The sequence below is a fragment of the Dryobates pubescens genome, chromosome 28 (assembly GCF_014839835.1).
Source record: "Dryobates pubescens isolate bDryPub1 chromosome 28, bDryPub1.pri, whole genome shotgun sequence".
NCBI classification, from domain to species: domain Eukaryota; kingdom Metazoa; phylum Chordata; class Aves; order Piciformes; family Picidae; genus Dryobates; species Dryobates pubescens.
In genome coordinates this window covers 13996418-14010732 of record NC_071639.1, presented here as the reverse complement: position 1 = coordinate 14010732, position 14315 = coordinate 13996418, and the positions used below count along the sequence as shown (strand labels likewise).

The following is a 14315-nucleotide window of genomic DNA, read 5'->3' as shown; positions in this document are numbered from 1 at the left end:
ATCTTCAGCTCTATCTGTGGTGTTCTCTGGGAGGGAGAGGAGAAATTACCCAAAGAAGCAGCAGCTCCAAAGAGGGCCCAGAAACAGCTTCTGCCACGGGGCCAGCTGCAGTCCTCCAGTGAGGCCAGAGAGCCAAAGCCATCATTTACTGCCCAGCTCACACACAGTGCAAAAATAATGTCTAGTTTATTACTCCTGCGAGAAAAGTCTTCAGGAACAGAGACAAATTCATGGAACAGCACTCCCCCACCACACACGAGCTTGGATCTGTACCCTGGCAGCAGGGGGGAGCTAAAAATGTCCTAAATACAGGAGAAGGATTTGCAGCTGGCTTTCCCAGCAGCTCCACTGACACTGCACGTTGCTGGAGGCGTGGTGTGCACAGCACCTGCCCAGGGCAGGCTCTGCACACCAGGGGCTACGTCTAGGAGACCAGGAGCAGACTGCTGCCGAGGCTGGGGAGGCAGCTCAGGACTCTGGCTCTGCAGAGCTGCGATTTCCCAACCTGTTCCCAGCCCCAGCACTTCACCCACAGGCAGCTGGTGGTACTCCAGTCTGGTGGCATTCTGCATCCCACTGACCACACCTGGGAGCAGCAGGACTTGGCAGGTTCTTGTTTGCAGAGACCTCAGCAGCTAACACCCAGGGCTGGGAAGGGTCTGGCCTGGGTCACAGCAATGCTTTCTGGGGTTCTGGACAGCAGCAAATCCAGGCACTTAACACTATCAGTATTTTAACTCAGCAGAGCCATGGGTCTAAGCTTCTCTTCATGAAGATCAGACCCCAGCTTCACACAGACCTCGGGAGGCTAGGGCAGCATCTGGCATTCTAACAGCAGTGGGGTTTAACAAAGCCAGGACTGGGACATGTTTGGCAAAGTGCATACTGCAAGAGAACCATTCAGGAACTTCTAATAGCTTGACTGAACTTCAGAGTCCACACAGGAGAAATTCTTGACAAGATGAAGGCACAATATTTACAGGTACTCTTAGCACTGCAGCTTTAGATGAGATCAGCTAGCCACTAGCATCTGCTCAGGTGCACTGCTGGGAACTAGAGCAACAACCTTTCATAGAAAAGGAGATATGCCTGGGCAGCCAGAACTCTGGCCTCTGGCACCATCTGAACGTGGGCATCGCTAACATACACCCACTGCCCTCCTGAGGCTCCCATGGCTTCTTTGAAACCTGCAAGGCAAAAGCAGAAGGAAGTTGGTTGCTGCCTGAAGTGTCACCATCCGAGCACACACAGTGGGGATCCCCACACCAAGAGCAGCTGCTCACCCACAAGAACAGCTCCTCACTCAGGTGCACTCCAGGGTGTCTAGACTGACACTTCCAGGCCAAAAGGTACTGCAAGAGAAGCTGCTGGGAGACACCACTGACAAATGTGTGCTGCCATCACTCCCGAAGGCCAAAGACTGCAAGCACAGCTGGCTGAGTTCTAGCAGTGAGTTATGCCAGCACACAGACAGTCCTGACAGGGAACAAAAATCCTCTTTCAGAAGCTGATCAGTGCAAGATTAAACCCACAAAAAGATCTGCTCTGCTCTAACAATCACTGCAAGGGCAGCAGGAGACTGAGGGAGGCTTCCCTCTCCCTTTCCAAGAGAATACCAGAAGTTGTCCTTCTGGGAACTGAGCTTCAAATGCAGAGGGACACCGCAGAGGGCAGTGCTGGGCTCCCACTGCCCCCACCAAAGCACACTCCCTTTCTTTCCCTTACTCTGACAGCTCAGCATTCTGGCCTCCACACATCACTAACAGAGTCCAGCCCAGCACCTTCCTTCACTCTGCTTACCCAAAGCACAGGGAGGAGAACAGGCTGCTGAGCTCCAAGCAGCACCAGAAACCCTCCAGCAAACCTCCTGTCCCCCACAAAGAAGTTTCCTGCTGTTCCCACGGGAGCAGGGTATTCCAGGTGGAAGCATGGAAAGATGTCCCTGCCTAAGGTATGTGCAGTGCTCCCACAGACACAAAATGCCACTGAAGTGGTCCTGAATTTGGCTCGTAGGACACCTTAAAATGCCCAAAGGTGACATTTGACCAGGCACAGGGATTCACCTGGAGAGACAATTTGGAGCAGGAAAGAGAGGAGAGGTTTCCATCAATTCTGCCTAACTGCACCAGAACCCCACTGCTCACTCAGCTCTGGGTGGGGTTAGTAGAGAAGCAGGGCATGTGCTGGGTGTAACAGGGCACAAAAGAGAATTCATTTATGTGGCCCTAAAAGCAGCAGAGTATCCTGAGCTGACACAATCAGTTGCTCTAAATCCCCTCAGGGGGAAGCAGCTGGAGCCAGTGGCTGCTTTTAGTTCTGCTGGCAGGGCAAGGGAGCTGTGTTTGGACATACCCAGAACGTTCCTAGTGGCATTCATCTGCTCCAGTAGCTTCTTGGAGGGGGTCCTGACTTTGACATAGGCTGTGTAGTGACCACCCCTCATGGACCCACTGTGCTCCACGATTCCATAGAGGCTGTACAGCACTCTGGCTCCATCTGCAACGTTCTGCACACACACAACAGACACTCATCAGTTCCCAGCCCATGGACACAGCTCTGCAACTTGTGTCTTCTTAGACTCAGAGAATCCTTTCCAGTGAAACCCCTTTCAGCTCATCCAACCCAGCCATCACCTAACTACCAGGGCTGGGGCTAAACCCTGTCTCTCAGCATCACATCTCTGCATCTTCTGAGTGCCTCCAGGGATGGGCATTCAACCACCTCCCCCCTGGGCAGCCTGTGCCAGCCCCTTCAGGTTGGAGTGAGGTGGGGGTTGGTCTCTTCTCCCAAGTAACAAGTGACAGGAGGAGAAGAAATGGCCTCAAGTTGCTCCAGGGGAGGTTAGGGTTGGACATTGGAAGAAACTTCTTCCCTGAAAGGGTTCTCACAGCCTGGCACAGGCTGCACAGGAAGTGGCTGAATCCCCATCCCTGGAGGTGTTCCCAAGAGGCAGAGCTGTGGTGCTGAGGGCCATGGCTTAGCCCCAGCCCTGGCAGAGGCAGAGACTGGTTGGGCTGGGTGCTCTGAAAGGGCTTTGCCAAGCCAAACAATTCTGGGATTCTGTGGTCCAGTTTAAGTTCTGCTCAGGACAGCTGTTGAAACACAACAGAAAGCAAGCTGTGGAGTGGGTACCTTGCAGGATGCAGCACAGAAGGGTGCCAGGTCTAAGATGAGAGGGAAATCCACGTGCCTGTTCACCTTCCGCAGGCTCAGCCCAGCCTGGAAAAGCCAAACACCGAGCTGTAAATGAACACTCCCAGGAAGCCTGTCCAAGCTGAGCTCTGCTGTTCTGCTCCTGAGATCAGCACAGCAAGGTGAGACTGTGACTGCTGCAAGCACTGTGTCACATTTTCCACCCATGCCTGAGGGCCACAGGAGAGGTTCCCCTGGCTCCTCTCAGGAGCCAAACGCACCCCGAAGCTGCCAAAGGCCCCCGAGTGTGGTCCCAGAACCACAAGCACGCTTCCAGCAGTTGTTCCACCAGCTGTCCATGGAGAGCAGCAAATCCCAGGATGCACAGTGACCCTTCAAGGACTGCCTGCTCAGCAGAGCAAGGGAGAAGGCTTTGGGCCTTTTACCTGGTGGAATCTTTTCAGGTGGAGAATCAGGACAGCAGGAACGGAGGAGATCAGCAGCTGCTTCCGGGCGTTTGTGTAGACCCCTTCCAGCTTCCTTTCTGCAGGAGTGAGCAGAACCCTTGGTCAGGTGCAGTAAGCTGCCCCCACCACACAGCACACACTGGGGGGAGTTTCTAACCTGACAGAAGAGAGAGGTGCTGCAGTGACCTGGTAAGAATCCCATCTGATTTGGCGAGCCTAGCAGGCCAGGGGAGCTCTGTGCAGCAACAGGAGAGTCTTTTCTCACTCCCTGCACTCCAGCACTGCCCTGAGTATGTGAGCTGCCTGAGCTGCACAGGGAAGCATTTCTTTCAAAGCTAGGATGGCAGTGAACAGGGAAGGCTGACATGGCATGATGCACCCCTTCCTTTGCTAGCCATCTTTGAAGCATTGCTCTGGGATACAATCAAGGAAAGCTGCCAGCCCCCTTCGGAGCTCCAGCTCCCACTACGTCCTAATGAAACGCAGCCCTGCTGCCTCTGCAGGGCAAGGCTTGCAGTCCCTACAAGCAAGTCCTGCTTGGGGAGACGTTTTCCGTGCAGCCACAAGAGGGAGGCCCAGACTGGAGCCCAGGCAGACACCAGCCCTTTACCTGTGGAGTTGGTCTTCCTCTGGTACTTCTGTTTCCTGTCCGTGCAGCTCTCACACAGCAGTTTGTTGTTGCCCATTAGGAGCTCTACGGAGGTGAACTGGTAAAGGCAGGACTGCACAGAACATTCCTTGGAGCTGGTTATGTAGCTTTGGGACAGTGTCTGGAAAGCGTTCTGGGGGCTCTGGGGCAGGGAGGATTTGTCCACTGCGAGGAGGGCGGTGTGGGGCAGCCCCAGCGCGGGGTCCCCACGGCTCGCTTTCTTCTCTTCGCTCACGGCACCGCAGAAGCCGAGCTTGGCCATGGCACTGGCAATCACCTCCTCGCCGCTGGCCGCCGCTTTGCCGTGCGCCATTGTCATGCTGATGCGGCTGATCTGCAGAGCAGAGGAGCTGCAGGCTGGGCTGGAGGCCGCTTGCTTCAGAGCGGTTTCGCTCTCCGAGGCTTCGCTGTCGGCGTCGAAGCTGCTCTCGGAGCGGCTGGCTTCCTTCTCGCTGCCCTCAGTCTGGCTGCCCACGGCGCACTCGGCGCTCGAGTCCTTGGAGCGCGGCGCGCCGGGGCCGCCCTCCGGCTCCAGCCTCTTGCCCTTCTCCTGCATGATGCCAGGCCCTCTCTCCCCCTCCTTGGCAGCGGCTCTCCGGGCCAGCCGTCTCTCCTGGTTCAGCTGGTTCTGGAAGCGAGGGCGGCAGTGACAGAGGGAGGGGCGGGAGCCAGAGCTGCCACCTACACAGCCGGGGGGACCTGACAGGTTCAGAGCTAATCATCCCTCGCACAATGGTAGGGGTTGGAAGGCACCTCTGGAGACCACTGGGTCCAACCCCCTGCCAGAGCAGGATGACCCAGGGCAGCTCACACAGGAACACATCCAGAAGGGTCTGGAAAGTCTCCAGAGGAGACTCCACAAGCTCTCTGTGCAGCTCCAGGGCTCCAGCACCCTCACCACAAAGAAGTTTCTCCTTATGCTCAGGTGGAACTGCTGCCCCTTGTCCTGTCACTGCCTGGCCCCTTCCCCTTGACACCCTCCCTTCAGATACTTGTAGGCCTTGATCAGATCCCTTCTCAGCCTTTCCTCACCAGATGTTCCAGGCCCATCCAACATCTGCATGCTGAATGTCAAGAGCCTTTTGTGTGCTTGACTTCAAGCCCTGCACCTTGCCTTCCCTCTGCCTGCCTCCAGAGAGCCCTGCCCTTTCCTGCTCTCCCACCTCAGACACCTTTAAGCCAGCTGATTTCCTTGAGATCTTTTTAAAGCCATTTAGGATTAGAAACCTACACCCCAGCAGCTAAGAGCATTATCCTGGGGTCAGATCAATACTTGGCCCAGCTAACTGTGGGCACTGTGTGACAGCTGCAGTGGCATCCACTTAATCAAGCTTGAGCCTCTAAAAGCTTCTCAAGTTGAGGCTCATCCCCTGGCCTCTCATCAGAGCCCTTAGCTGGTGAGCAGCTCAAGAAGAGAATTCCCCTCCCTGGTTCCAGATGACTCACTGGTCACACTTCACATCACCTCCACATTTTAAAGCAAGCCTGTGTCAGCCACATGTCTAAAGCCCCCCAGGGAGAGAACTGCCACCCCTGCTGCCCCAGGAGGGTCAGCACTGAGAGGACTGGCTGGTGGGAGTCTTTCTTACCTTATCCTTTGTTCCAGCCTGCTTCTTGCCCATTTTGGGCTGGTTGTTGAGTGCAGTGAGAGAAGCACAGCTATACTGAGCAACATCTGCCTCCTGCGCACTTTTACCTTTGCCTGTCCTTCCCAAAGGCACAGGCTTTGCAACCTAAGGAATCAGAGAGAAAAATCAGGGCAGGGCAGGTGCCTGTGTGAGCTCCTCTGCAGCCTAGCTGGGGTTTCACTTTGGAAAACAAGACCCTACCTAACCCCAAGCAGCTGCCCCTCAGCTGGGGTTTAAGGTTCCTTTGTGCTTTGTTCATCATAAACACACTGCCAACATCTTTGAAGGGTCAGCTGAGAGCCACAAGAAGTAGGAATGGTGCAAAGTTCTGGCACAGAATCAGGTTACCTCCTCTAGAGCTCTACAAGCATGCTGGTGGCAGTGCTGTCTCCAGGCTTAAGGACAGAGATGACCAGGCTCAGAGAATTGTTTTGGTTGGGAAAGCCCTTCAAGATCATCCAATCCAACTCTTCTCTAGCTCTGCCAAGGCTGGGGCTAAGCCATGGCCCTCAGCACCACAGCTCTGCCTCTCTGAAGCACCTCCAGGGGTGGGGATTCAGTGCACAACTGCTAACAGCCAACAGGTCCCACAGGGGAGCCAGGGAGCAGAGGCCCAGCTCCACCAACTGCCCCTAAAGCTTCCACTGCCACAGGCATCTGCACTCCATGCAGCAATGAAGATGAAGCCCTAATGAACACAGCTGGTGTCTGCAGAAGGGCTGAGGTTATGCAGGGTTAAATATGACACTGCATATTCTCCCTTAAATACACACAGACACAGGCAGGGTGGGGGAAGGGCAGCTCCCAGCCTACCCCCAGCTCTCCAGTGAAAGGCCCAAGTCCCACAAAGCCAAAGGTTATTCCTTCAGCTCCCCTGCAGCTCATCACAGAATGGTGGAGGTTGGAAGGGACCTCTGGAGATCATCCAGTCCCAGGGCAGGGGCACCCAGAGAAGGCCACACAGGAACACATCCAGGTGGGTCTGGAACACTTCCAGAGATGGAGAATCCAACAGGTGCAGCCTCCACCCCTGGAGACATTCCACACCCTGGGCAGCCTGTTCCAGTGCTCCACCACCCCTGAGCTGAAGGAATTGCTCTTGTGATGTTCAGTTCTGTGCCTGCTCCCCCCTGTCCTGTTGCTGGGCACCACTGAGATAGGACTGGTGCCCTCCTCCTCTGAAATGCCACCACCACCAGCACAGCACCTGCCCAAAGCCTCTCCACTTGTACACTGTCTCATCCCACAGGTGCATCTCAGCCCAAGGCACTCAGCTTCTCCAGATGCCAGAATCTAACCTTCTTGCCCTTCCACTGAGAGTTCAGAGCCATCCTTGTCAGAGGACACACCAAACCCACCACTGAGTGCAGCCCACCTCAGCTCTCCACACCCTCTGAGTGCCAGTGGCCACTGGTGCCAGGCTGGACTCCTCTCCAGCTGTTTGCTCTTCCCACACTGTGTCTACAGCTGAAGCAAACCACAGCAGTGCAGCATTCAGGGGCAGGGACACATTGCCAGGCCTGAAACCCAAGCTGTGCCCATCCACATCAACACCTCCACCAAGCTCTGGGAGAACAATCCTCTGGAAGCAAGAGTGAGTGGCCACAGGTTCTGTTTCTTACCCTCTCCTCTATTATAGGCAGTGAAAGATCAATGAAAGGTTCTTTTACTGTTGAAATCTTGAAGAAAAAGAGAAAATGCAGATTAAATGGGAAGAACATTACCCAGGTGTAGCACACAACTCCCTCTTTAACACCAGTTACCAGGAACTAGACAAGAAGCTAATTAGGTACAAGCAGGCTGTATCACACCACAATGAAGAACTTCCAGCTACTGTGGGGCTTGGGCCTCTTCCTACTGGATTTTAAGTTAGCTCTGGTTCTCTTCCTAACACTGCACAGAAGTTCAGCAATGAGACACAAAGGCCAAGGCACAGACTGCACCTCCAGGCACTGTGGGGCTCCATTTCTCTGAGCTCCAGACAGGTTTTCAAGGGCCTTCTAGATGGTTCAGCTCTGCAGAAAGCTCACTGAGCCTGGACACTTCTGCAGGAGGTGTCTGACCTCCTGCCCTGCTCAGCAGCAGGGGCTGGGGACTGCCAGGGAGGTGGCAGGCCCTGACCTGCTGCTCTCAGAAAAGACTGTCAGGCTTGCTGGCTGGAGCCAAAAGCTGTCTGAGAGGCTGGCACCCAGAGCAGACAGCAGCCACTGCTAAATGGATCCAGCTGCTGGGGGGAAGAGGACTGGGAAGAACCAAACAGCTTTCCTCTCTGTACCCACCCTGGCCTCTGCCTTCCCAAAGCCAAATAAGATCTCAGGTGAAGCTGGAAATATCTGGCAAACCACAGAATGGCTTGGGCTGGAAGGGACACCTGTGTCCCACCTTGTACCTGCTGGTCCTGTCACTGGGCCCCACTGAACAGAGCCTGGCACCTTCATGCTGACACCTACCCCTGATACTGACAGGCACTGATCAGATCCCCTCTCAGCCTTCTGCAGACTGAACAGCCCCAGGGCTCTCAGTTTTTCTGCTCAGGAGAGATGTTCCAGTCCCTTCATCATCCTCACAGCTCTCTGTTGGCCTCTCTCCAGTAGATCCCTGCCCCTCTCCTCCCTTCTGCTGTGCCTGTGACCCTCTCTCCTGCCTGGGACACTGACAGGGACTGTAGGCTTCTTTTTACCTGTCATGTGAGGGACTCAGCAAGATCTAGGGTCCAGTAAAGCAAGAACTGGGATAAAAACTACTGTAAGTGAGTGCCTGAGGAGAGCTGTCCACACAGGGCTGCCTCTAAAGGGTCAGCCTGCACCAGCAAACACCAGCCCAAAGCCTCTCTGCCCATGCAGGCAAAGCACAGCCCGTGTGAAACTCCTTCTGAGGGCTACAGCCAGCAAATTCCTGAGTCCTGTGCAGGCAGAGACACAAAAACCCAGCAAGAATCAGTGAGACACACAGAATACAGACAACCTCTCTTCTGGGTGGGGTGAGAGTTCTTCATTGCTAGCAGCACCACAGTGAGGTGTCATCTGCACATCACAGACAGGGGTCGTTACCTGGTCCTGCAGGACTGGCCTTACTTAGTCAGACTCATTTACTTATCTCTATAACATGAAATATAATGTTTTAAGGCAAACACAGAATGTCACATTCAGTTAGACAAGTCATGCAAATCACAGCTTCTGTTTCATTCCTTCCTCTTCCAGAGTTAAAGGTTCTAAGGGAAGCATTGATGATGAGATGTCAGTCAGATTAATCATGGAAGGACTCTGCTGCTCATTAGCTTATTGTGTTAATTACATACTCCCAGATCAAAAGGCCACTTCAGCATTTCCCCACTCCTACTCATCCAAAGGATGTCAGTCCCAATTGTCAGGTATGGACTCATGGAATGGGCTGGGCTGGAAGTGGCCTCCAAAGCTCATCCAGTCCAACCCCCTGCACTCAGCAGGGACATCTCCACTGGATCAGGTTGCTCAGAGCCTTGGCCAGCCTCACCTTGAATAGTTCCAGGGATGGGGCCTCAGCTACCTCCCTGGGCAACCTGCTCCAGTGTTCCACCACCCCCATGGCCAAGAAAATACACCCCAGCAAATACACATTCCAGAAGAGCAGGCAGGAGGATTCATGGTTGCAGGCAGGTGTTTCCCAGCATCCAAGCCAATTGGTGTCACAGGGATGAGGGCAGAATTTGGCACCTCCAGCCTTAATCTGATGTCAAATCAAGCTCAGTGCTTGAATCCTTTTGGAATTGACAGGTTGGGGAGGAGAATGCTTTAAGGAAGGGATAAATCACTTGAGAGGAGAAACTTGCAATCAAGTTTTGGTGGTTGGTTTGGTTTTTAACAAACAAAGGAGCAAGTATAAAATTGAGAGCCCAATTTTATACTTTGAAGACAAGGTGATCAACCCAGGAGTGATCTATTCCACAGCAAACCAGAATACCTACATGTTCACATTCCTCACACATGACAGTGCTAGTCAATTCACCAACAAAGATCCTATCTATGAAGTTCATCTTCACACCCTCTCTTCCATATGCTGAAAAAACATTTGCCTTTTTTAAATGGGAAAGAGAACACAACCCCTGGCACACCAAAAGCACAACAAACTGCCCCAGGTGCATTAGGAAAAGCAACAGTTCCAAAGCACAACACAGTGACCTCCCATGCTGCAGCACCTCCACATCTGCACACTTCAGCCAGAGGCTTCCCTTTGAGCCTTCCCTTCCCCACCTACTCTGACAGAAGAATGGTCACAGAATCCTAGAGTGGCTCAGGTTGGAAGGGACCCTAAGGATCATCTACTCCAACCCCCCTGCCACAGACAGGGACACCTCCCATGAGCCCAGGCTGCTCGAGGCCTCATCCGGCCTGGCCTTGCACCTCCTGGGAGGGGGCAGCCGCAGCCTCCCTGGGCTACCAGACAGGTTGTCACTGCCTTGGGATGGCTTTGCAAACCAGAGAATGCTAAGGAATGAAGAAGGAACTCCACAAAAATGAGGGGGAAAGGCTGTTCCAATCCATCTGTATCACAGAATCACAGAATGGGAGGGGTTGGAAGGGACCTCTGGAAACCACCCAGCCCAACCCCCCTCCCACGGCAGGGGCACCTAGAGAAGGTCACACAGGAACACATCCAGGTGGGTTTGGAATGTCTCCAGAGAGGGAGACTCCACAAGCTCTCTGGGCAGCCTGCTCCAGGGCTCCTCCACCCTTCAAGTGCAGAAGCTCCTCCTCATGTTCAGCTGGAACTTGTGCTGTCCAGCTGCGTGCCTGTTACCCCTCCTGTCGCTGGGGGCCTTAACTGCTGCAGATCTGGGAAGGGAAACTTCCAAAGCAGCTTAACTATGACCAGGATTTGAAATTAAAACTCACTGCCTGGAATGAGAGCTTCAGCAGAAACACAGAGCCACAGAAACAACTTCAGCACTGATGTGGAACACAGCGTCCTGACCCAGCTCCCCTGGCTCTGTAACCACGGAGTGCCTGCAGCATCACCGGTGGGATCATCTCCCATGGCAAGCAGTGGAGTCCCCTCCCTTGGGTGCTTTGAAGCCTCAGCCTGACAGGGTGCTGGGCCCCTCCACTATCACCTGGAAAGGTTGGAGCAGATGATCCTTGGGGTCCTTTCCAGCCTGGCACTCTGGGATTCTGTGATCAGTCAGCTGACAGAAATCAGTTTCACTCCTCTGAGCCAGGCAGTAACTGCGGCTCTGTGACACACCCCAGGGTGCAGCAGGCTGCTTTAGAAGACACAATTCCATTCCATCTCTCCTGAAAGGAGGCATTTTCAGTGCAGTGGAAGCCTCTCCCCGGCAGAGCAAGCTGCAGGCTCTGAGCCGAGCAGGCTCCGAGCTCTCCAGGCGGCGGACCCCGCACTAGGTGGCACTAGAGCTGCACTGCCGTCCCCGCCCCGCCGCTGCTCTGGGCACTAGGCAGGGCTGCAGAGAATGGGACTCAAACCCGGGTGCCCTGGCAAAAGCTTTCACTACAGACTTGCGTACCTTTGACTTTCCTTCTGGTTTCTTCATCAGCTGTCTTAGTAGTGGGATTATTGAATGCCTTTAAGATACCCGTTTGAATACGCTGCAAGTGAAGGAGAAAGAGAGGGGCAGTCAGCGAGGCTCTCCAGGCAAGCACCTACAGCTCTCACTGCGGGGCAGGCTGCAGCCCAGCCCCCTGAAACAGGCTGCTGCTCTTGGCACTCAGCGAGTGTCACAACTGCAGGAGCTCAACCTCAGCAGGTAACCAGCCCTCAGAAAGGGAGTTGCTCAGGGGTCACCAAGCTGAGGTTTCCAGGGAACAAATACTGTCCATTCCTCCTGCTTCTGGGGGGAAACTGCTGAAGAATGGACTGATGGACCTGGCACTGCTGAAAGCAGCTCGGTGTCTTTTAACACCCTGACTGCAATGCCTTTGGGCAGTGGTTTTATTACTCCTCTTTGTTTTCCAATGCTGCACATTGCAGCAATGCTTCCTTGGAAAGAAGAACCACAAAGATGCAAACTGCTGCAGTGGCCCTGGGTGGGATGTGCTGTGTGCCTCAGACACAGAATCACAGAACTCTTTGGGCTGGAAGAGACCTCCAAGCTCATCCAGTCCAACCTTCAACCCAATCCCACCATGGCCACTAAACCATAGCCCCAGGTGCCACAGCCACGCATTTCCTGAGCAGCCCAGGGCTGGGGACTCCACCACCTCCCCGGGCAGCCTGTGCCAGTCCCTGACCACTCCTGCAGCAAGGGCATTTTCCTCATCTCCAACCTAACCTTCCCCTGGCATTTCCTCTCCTTCTATCACCTGAGACTAGGCAGCAGATACAGGTCATGGGCTGGTACAAGCAGCAGCTCAGCCCAGCCTCCCACAAACCTTCTGCAGGTACCTCAAGCCCTGCATCCCAGTGAGAAAAGCACAAACGGCTCTCAGCTGCAGGCACCAACAGACATTTCCAGCGCGTTTGGTGACAGACAGCGCTGGGGGTTGGTTTCCAGTTCAGGCAGCCATCAGACCAAGTCACCCTCCTACCTTCGGAGTGTGTGACCTGGCTTGTGAATTAACTCCAGCCGCCCCCAGCTCAGCTTTGTTCATCTTGAAGCCAGCAATACACTAAAAGGACTAATCAATAGGTAATTCATGAAGTCGAGCACCCTAAATGGGTTCAGGGCCATAAGCAAGCCCTTTGTCGGCATTAGCGCGTTGAACCATTTATTTGGGTCACAGAAAGACACAGCCCTTGAATGGGCAGGGGCCGGGGACAATGGCAGCAGACACTAATCAATTAGCAGCAGGGTTCTGCCACTTCAGGCCCCGGTGTGAAACCATCTCAGCCCACATTGCTGCAAACACAGACAGCGTGTCATCTTTCCAGGCCTAGCGCTAAGCCCTTCATCCAAAGCCCACTGCCGTGTGCGGCTGCTGCCCAGGCTTTGAGGCGTGGAGAGGCCAAGCTCAGCTGCTGGGGACGGGACACAAGGGCCCAGGGCAGAGGCGAGCGGCTCAGCTGGCTTTGCACTACCGCCACCTTGTGCAGGCTGTGGGCTTCCCGTCAGGGTTTGTCAAGAGGCACAGAGACATCACCTTGGTCTCTTCAATCCTCATGGCATCCAACAGGTAGTGCAGAAGCTCCTGGCTGTCCTGCTGCTGGAAGCCCTTAAATCGAGGAGCCCTAGGAGAGAAGTGGTAAGGAATTAAGTTTACATCGGGAGGTTCTTCATGAGACCAAGTCCCCATCAGGCTCTTGCTGGATACCAGGGCAGCAAGCCCTGCTGGCCCTGATGTGGCTTTAGGAAGCCCTGGTGTGGCTGCCATCACACCAACAAGGGCACGCTGCATCTGGGTCATGTTTTGCCCCTGCTGGGGATGGCTTTGCCAGGAGAGACTCATCCACACCAGCAGCACCTTCCTGAGACTGCAGCAGTGCTTCTGCACCACCAAGCATCCCCAGTGACTGCTGTTGCTATCTCACCCTTCCCTTCCACCTCCCTCTTCTGCTGCTGAGCTGTCCAAGGCAGGACAAACAGCAGGACAAAGGCTCCAGAGCCAAGGCTATTCTTTCAGGGTCTGTTCAGAGCAGCAGCATCTGCATGACCCTCCCAAGCCATGAGTGGATGAACATCTGTTTCAGACCACACTGCCACCCACAGCAGTGATGGTGCAGCCAGCTGCACTGGGCTAACACTGCCTCAGCCTCCCAGTGGCACAGCATGGGTTGGGTTGGAAGGGGCCTTCAAGATCATCCAGTTCCAATGCCCTGCCATGGCCAGGGACACCTCCCACTAGAGCAGGCTGCTCAAGGCCCCACCCAGCCTGGCCCTGAGCTCCTATTCCCATCTCTCTGCCCACAGAAACTCCAACCTCCTGGCCAAACCACACCTGTCTTGCCAGGCACCTTGCTCTTCTGATCTTTAACTATCCTTCTGATCCTTTCATTTCTCTCAGAGCAGTTCACCTGCAATGGGATTTCCAGGGGTGGGGATCTGCATCTGCAGCACCAAACGGCACCCAGCTCCCCTGGGGCTCCTGAAGCTTGGCTCCTTTCCCACTCACAGACTGAAGCTGCTCAGGTTTGCCTTGCAGAAATCAGAGGCAATCAGAAAATGCTTCAGACATGCAATGTGCCTGCAAGAGCAGAACTTACAGCTGGGCAAGCTGTCAAGGTGCCAAGTTAGGGCACAGCAGCCCTGGGCTACAGGCAGGGCAGCAGCACAAGGATCCCAGCTCTCAGCTACTGGCTGCAGGCACTTGGGGATGTAACTGGAGAAGGAGCTAAGGTGAGGAGGCATCAAAGGTCAGTGCCTAAAATTAAGCAGAATCCATCTGGGCCTGCACATGCAAAACCACCTGCTGGCACTGCCAGCACTGCACACTGCTACTGCACAGCTACAGCCCTGGGCCCTGCTACTGCACAGCTGCAGCCCTGGGGGAAGCCAGAAAGAAAGGCAAA

The 14315-nt window shown here is 54.5% G+C and overlaps 1 protein-coding gene across 5 annotated transcripts in view; it reads right to left on the bottom strand.

The window, feature by feature from the left end:
- Positions 1-234: 234 nt before the first annotated feature.
- USP45 (ubiquitin specific peptidase 45) overlaps positions 235-14315 on the bottom strand; it is a 36763-nt gene continuing 22682 nt past the window's right edge. For 3 of the 5 annotated variants that reach the window (XM_054174119.1, XM_054174121.1, XM_054174120.1), the window contains exons 9-18: positions 12950-13037; positions 11377-11458; positions 9820-9911; positions 7499-7555; positions 5838-5981; positions 4210-4876; positions 3579-3676; positions 3133-3219; positions 2353-2506; positions 235-1187 (exon numbers count right to left, since the gene is read on the bottom strand). In XM_054174119.1, the coding sequence (XP_054030094.1) occupies positions 1054-1187; positions 2353-2506; positions 3133-3219; positions 3579-3676; positions 4210-4876; positions 5838-5981; positions 7499-7555; positions 9820-9911; positions 11377-11458; positions 12950-13037 (1603 nt within the window). In that variant the 3' untranslated portion in view covers positions 235-1053. Of the gene's footprint in view, positions 1188-2352; positions 2507-3132; positions 3220-3578; positions 3677-4209; positions 4877-5837; positions 5982-7498; positions 7556-9819; positions 9912-10659; positions 11147-11376; positions 11459-12949; positions 13038-14315 lie in introns of those variants that run through there. The other 2 variants (XM_054174122.1, XM_054174123.1) reach the window with 2 other exon arrangements.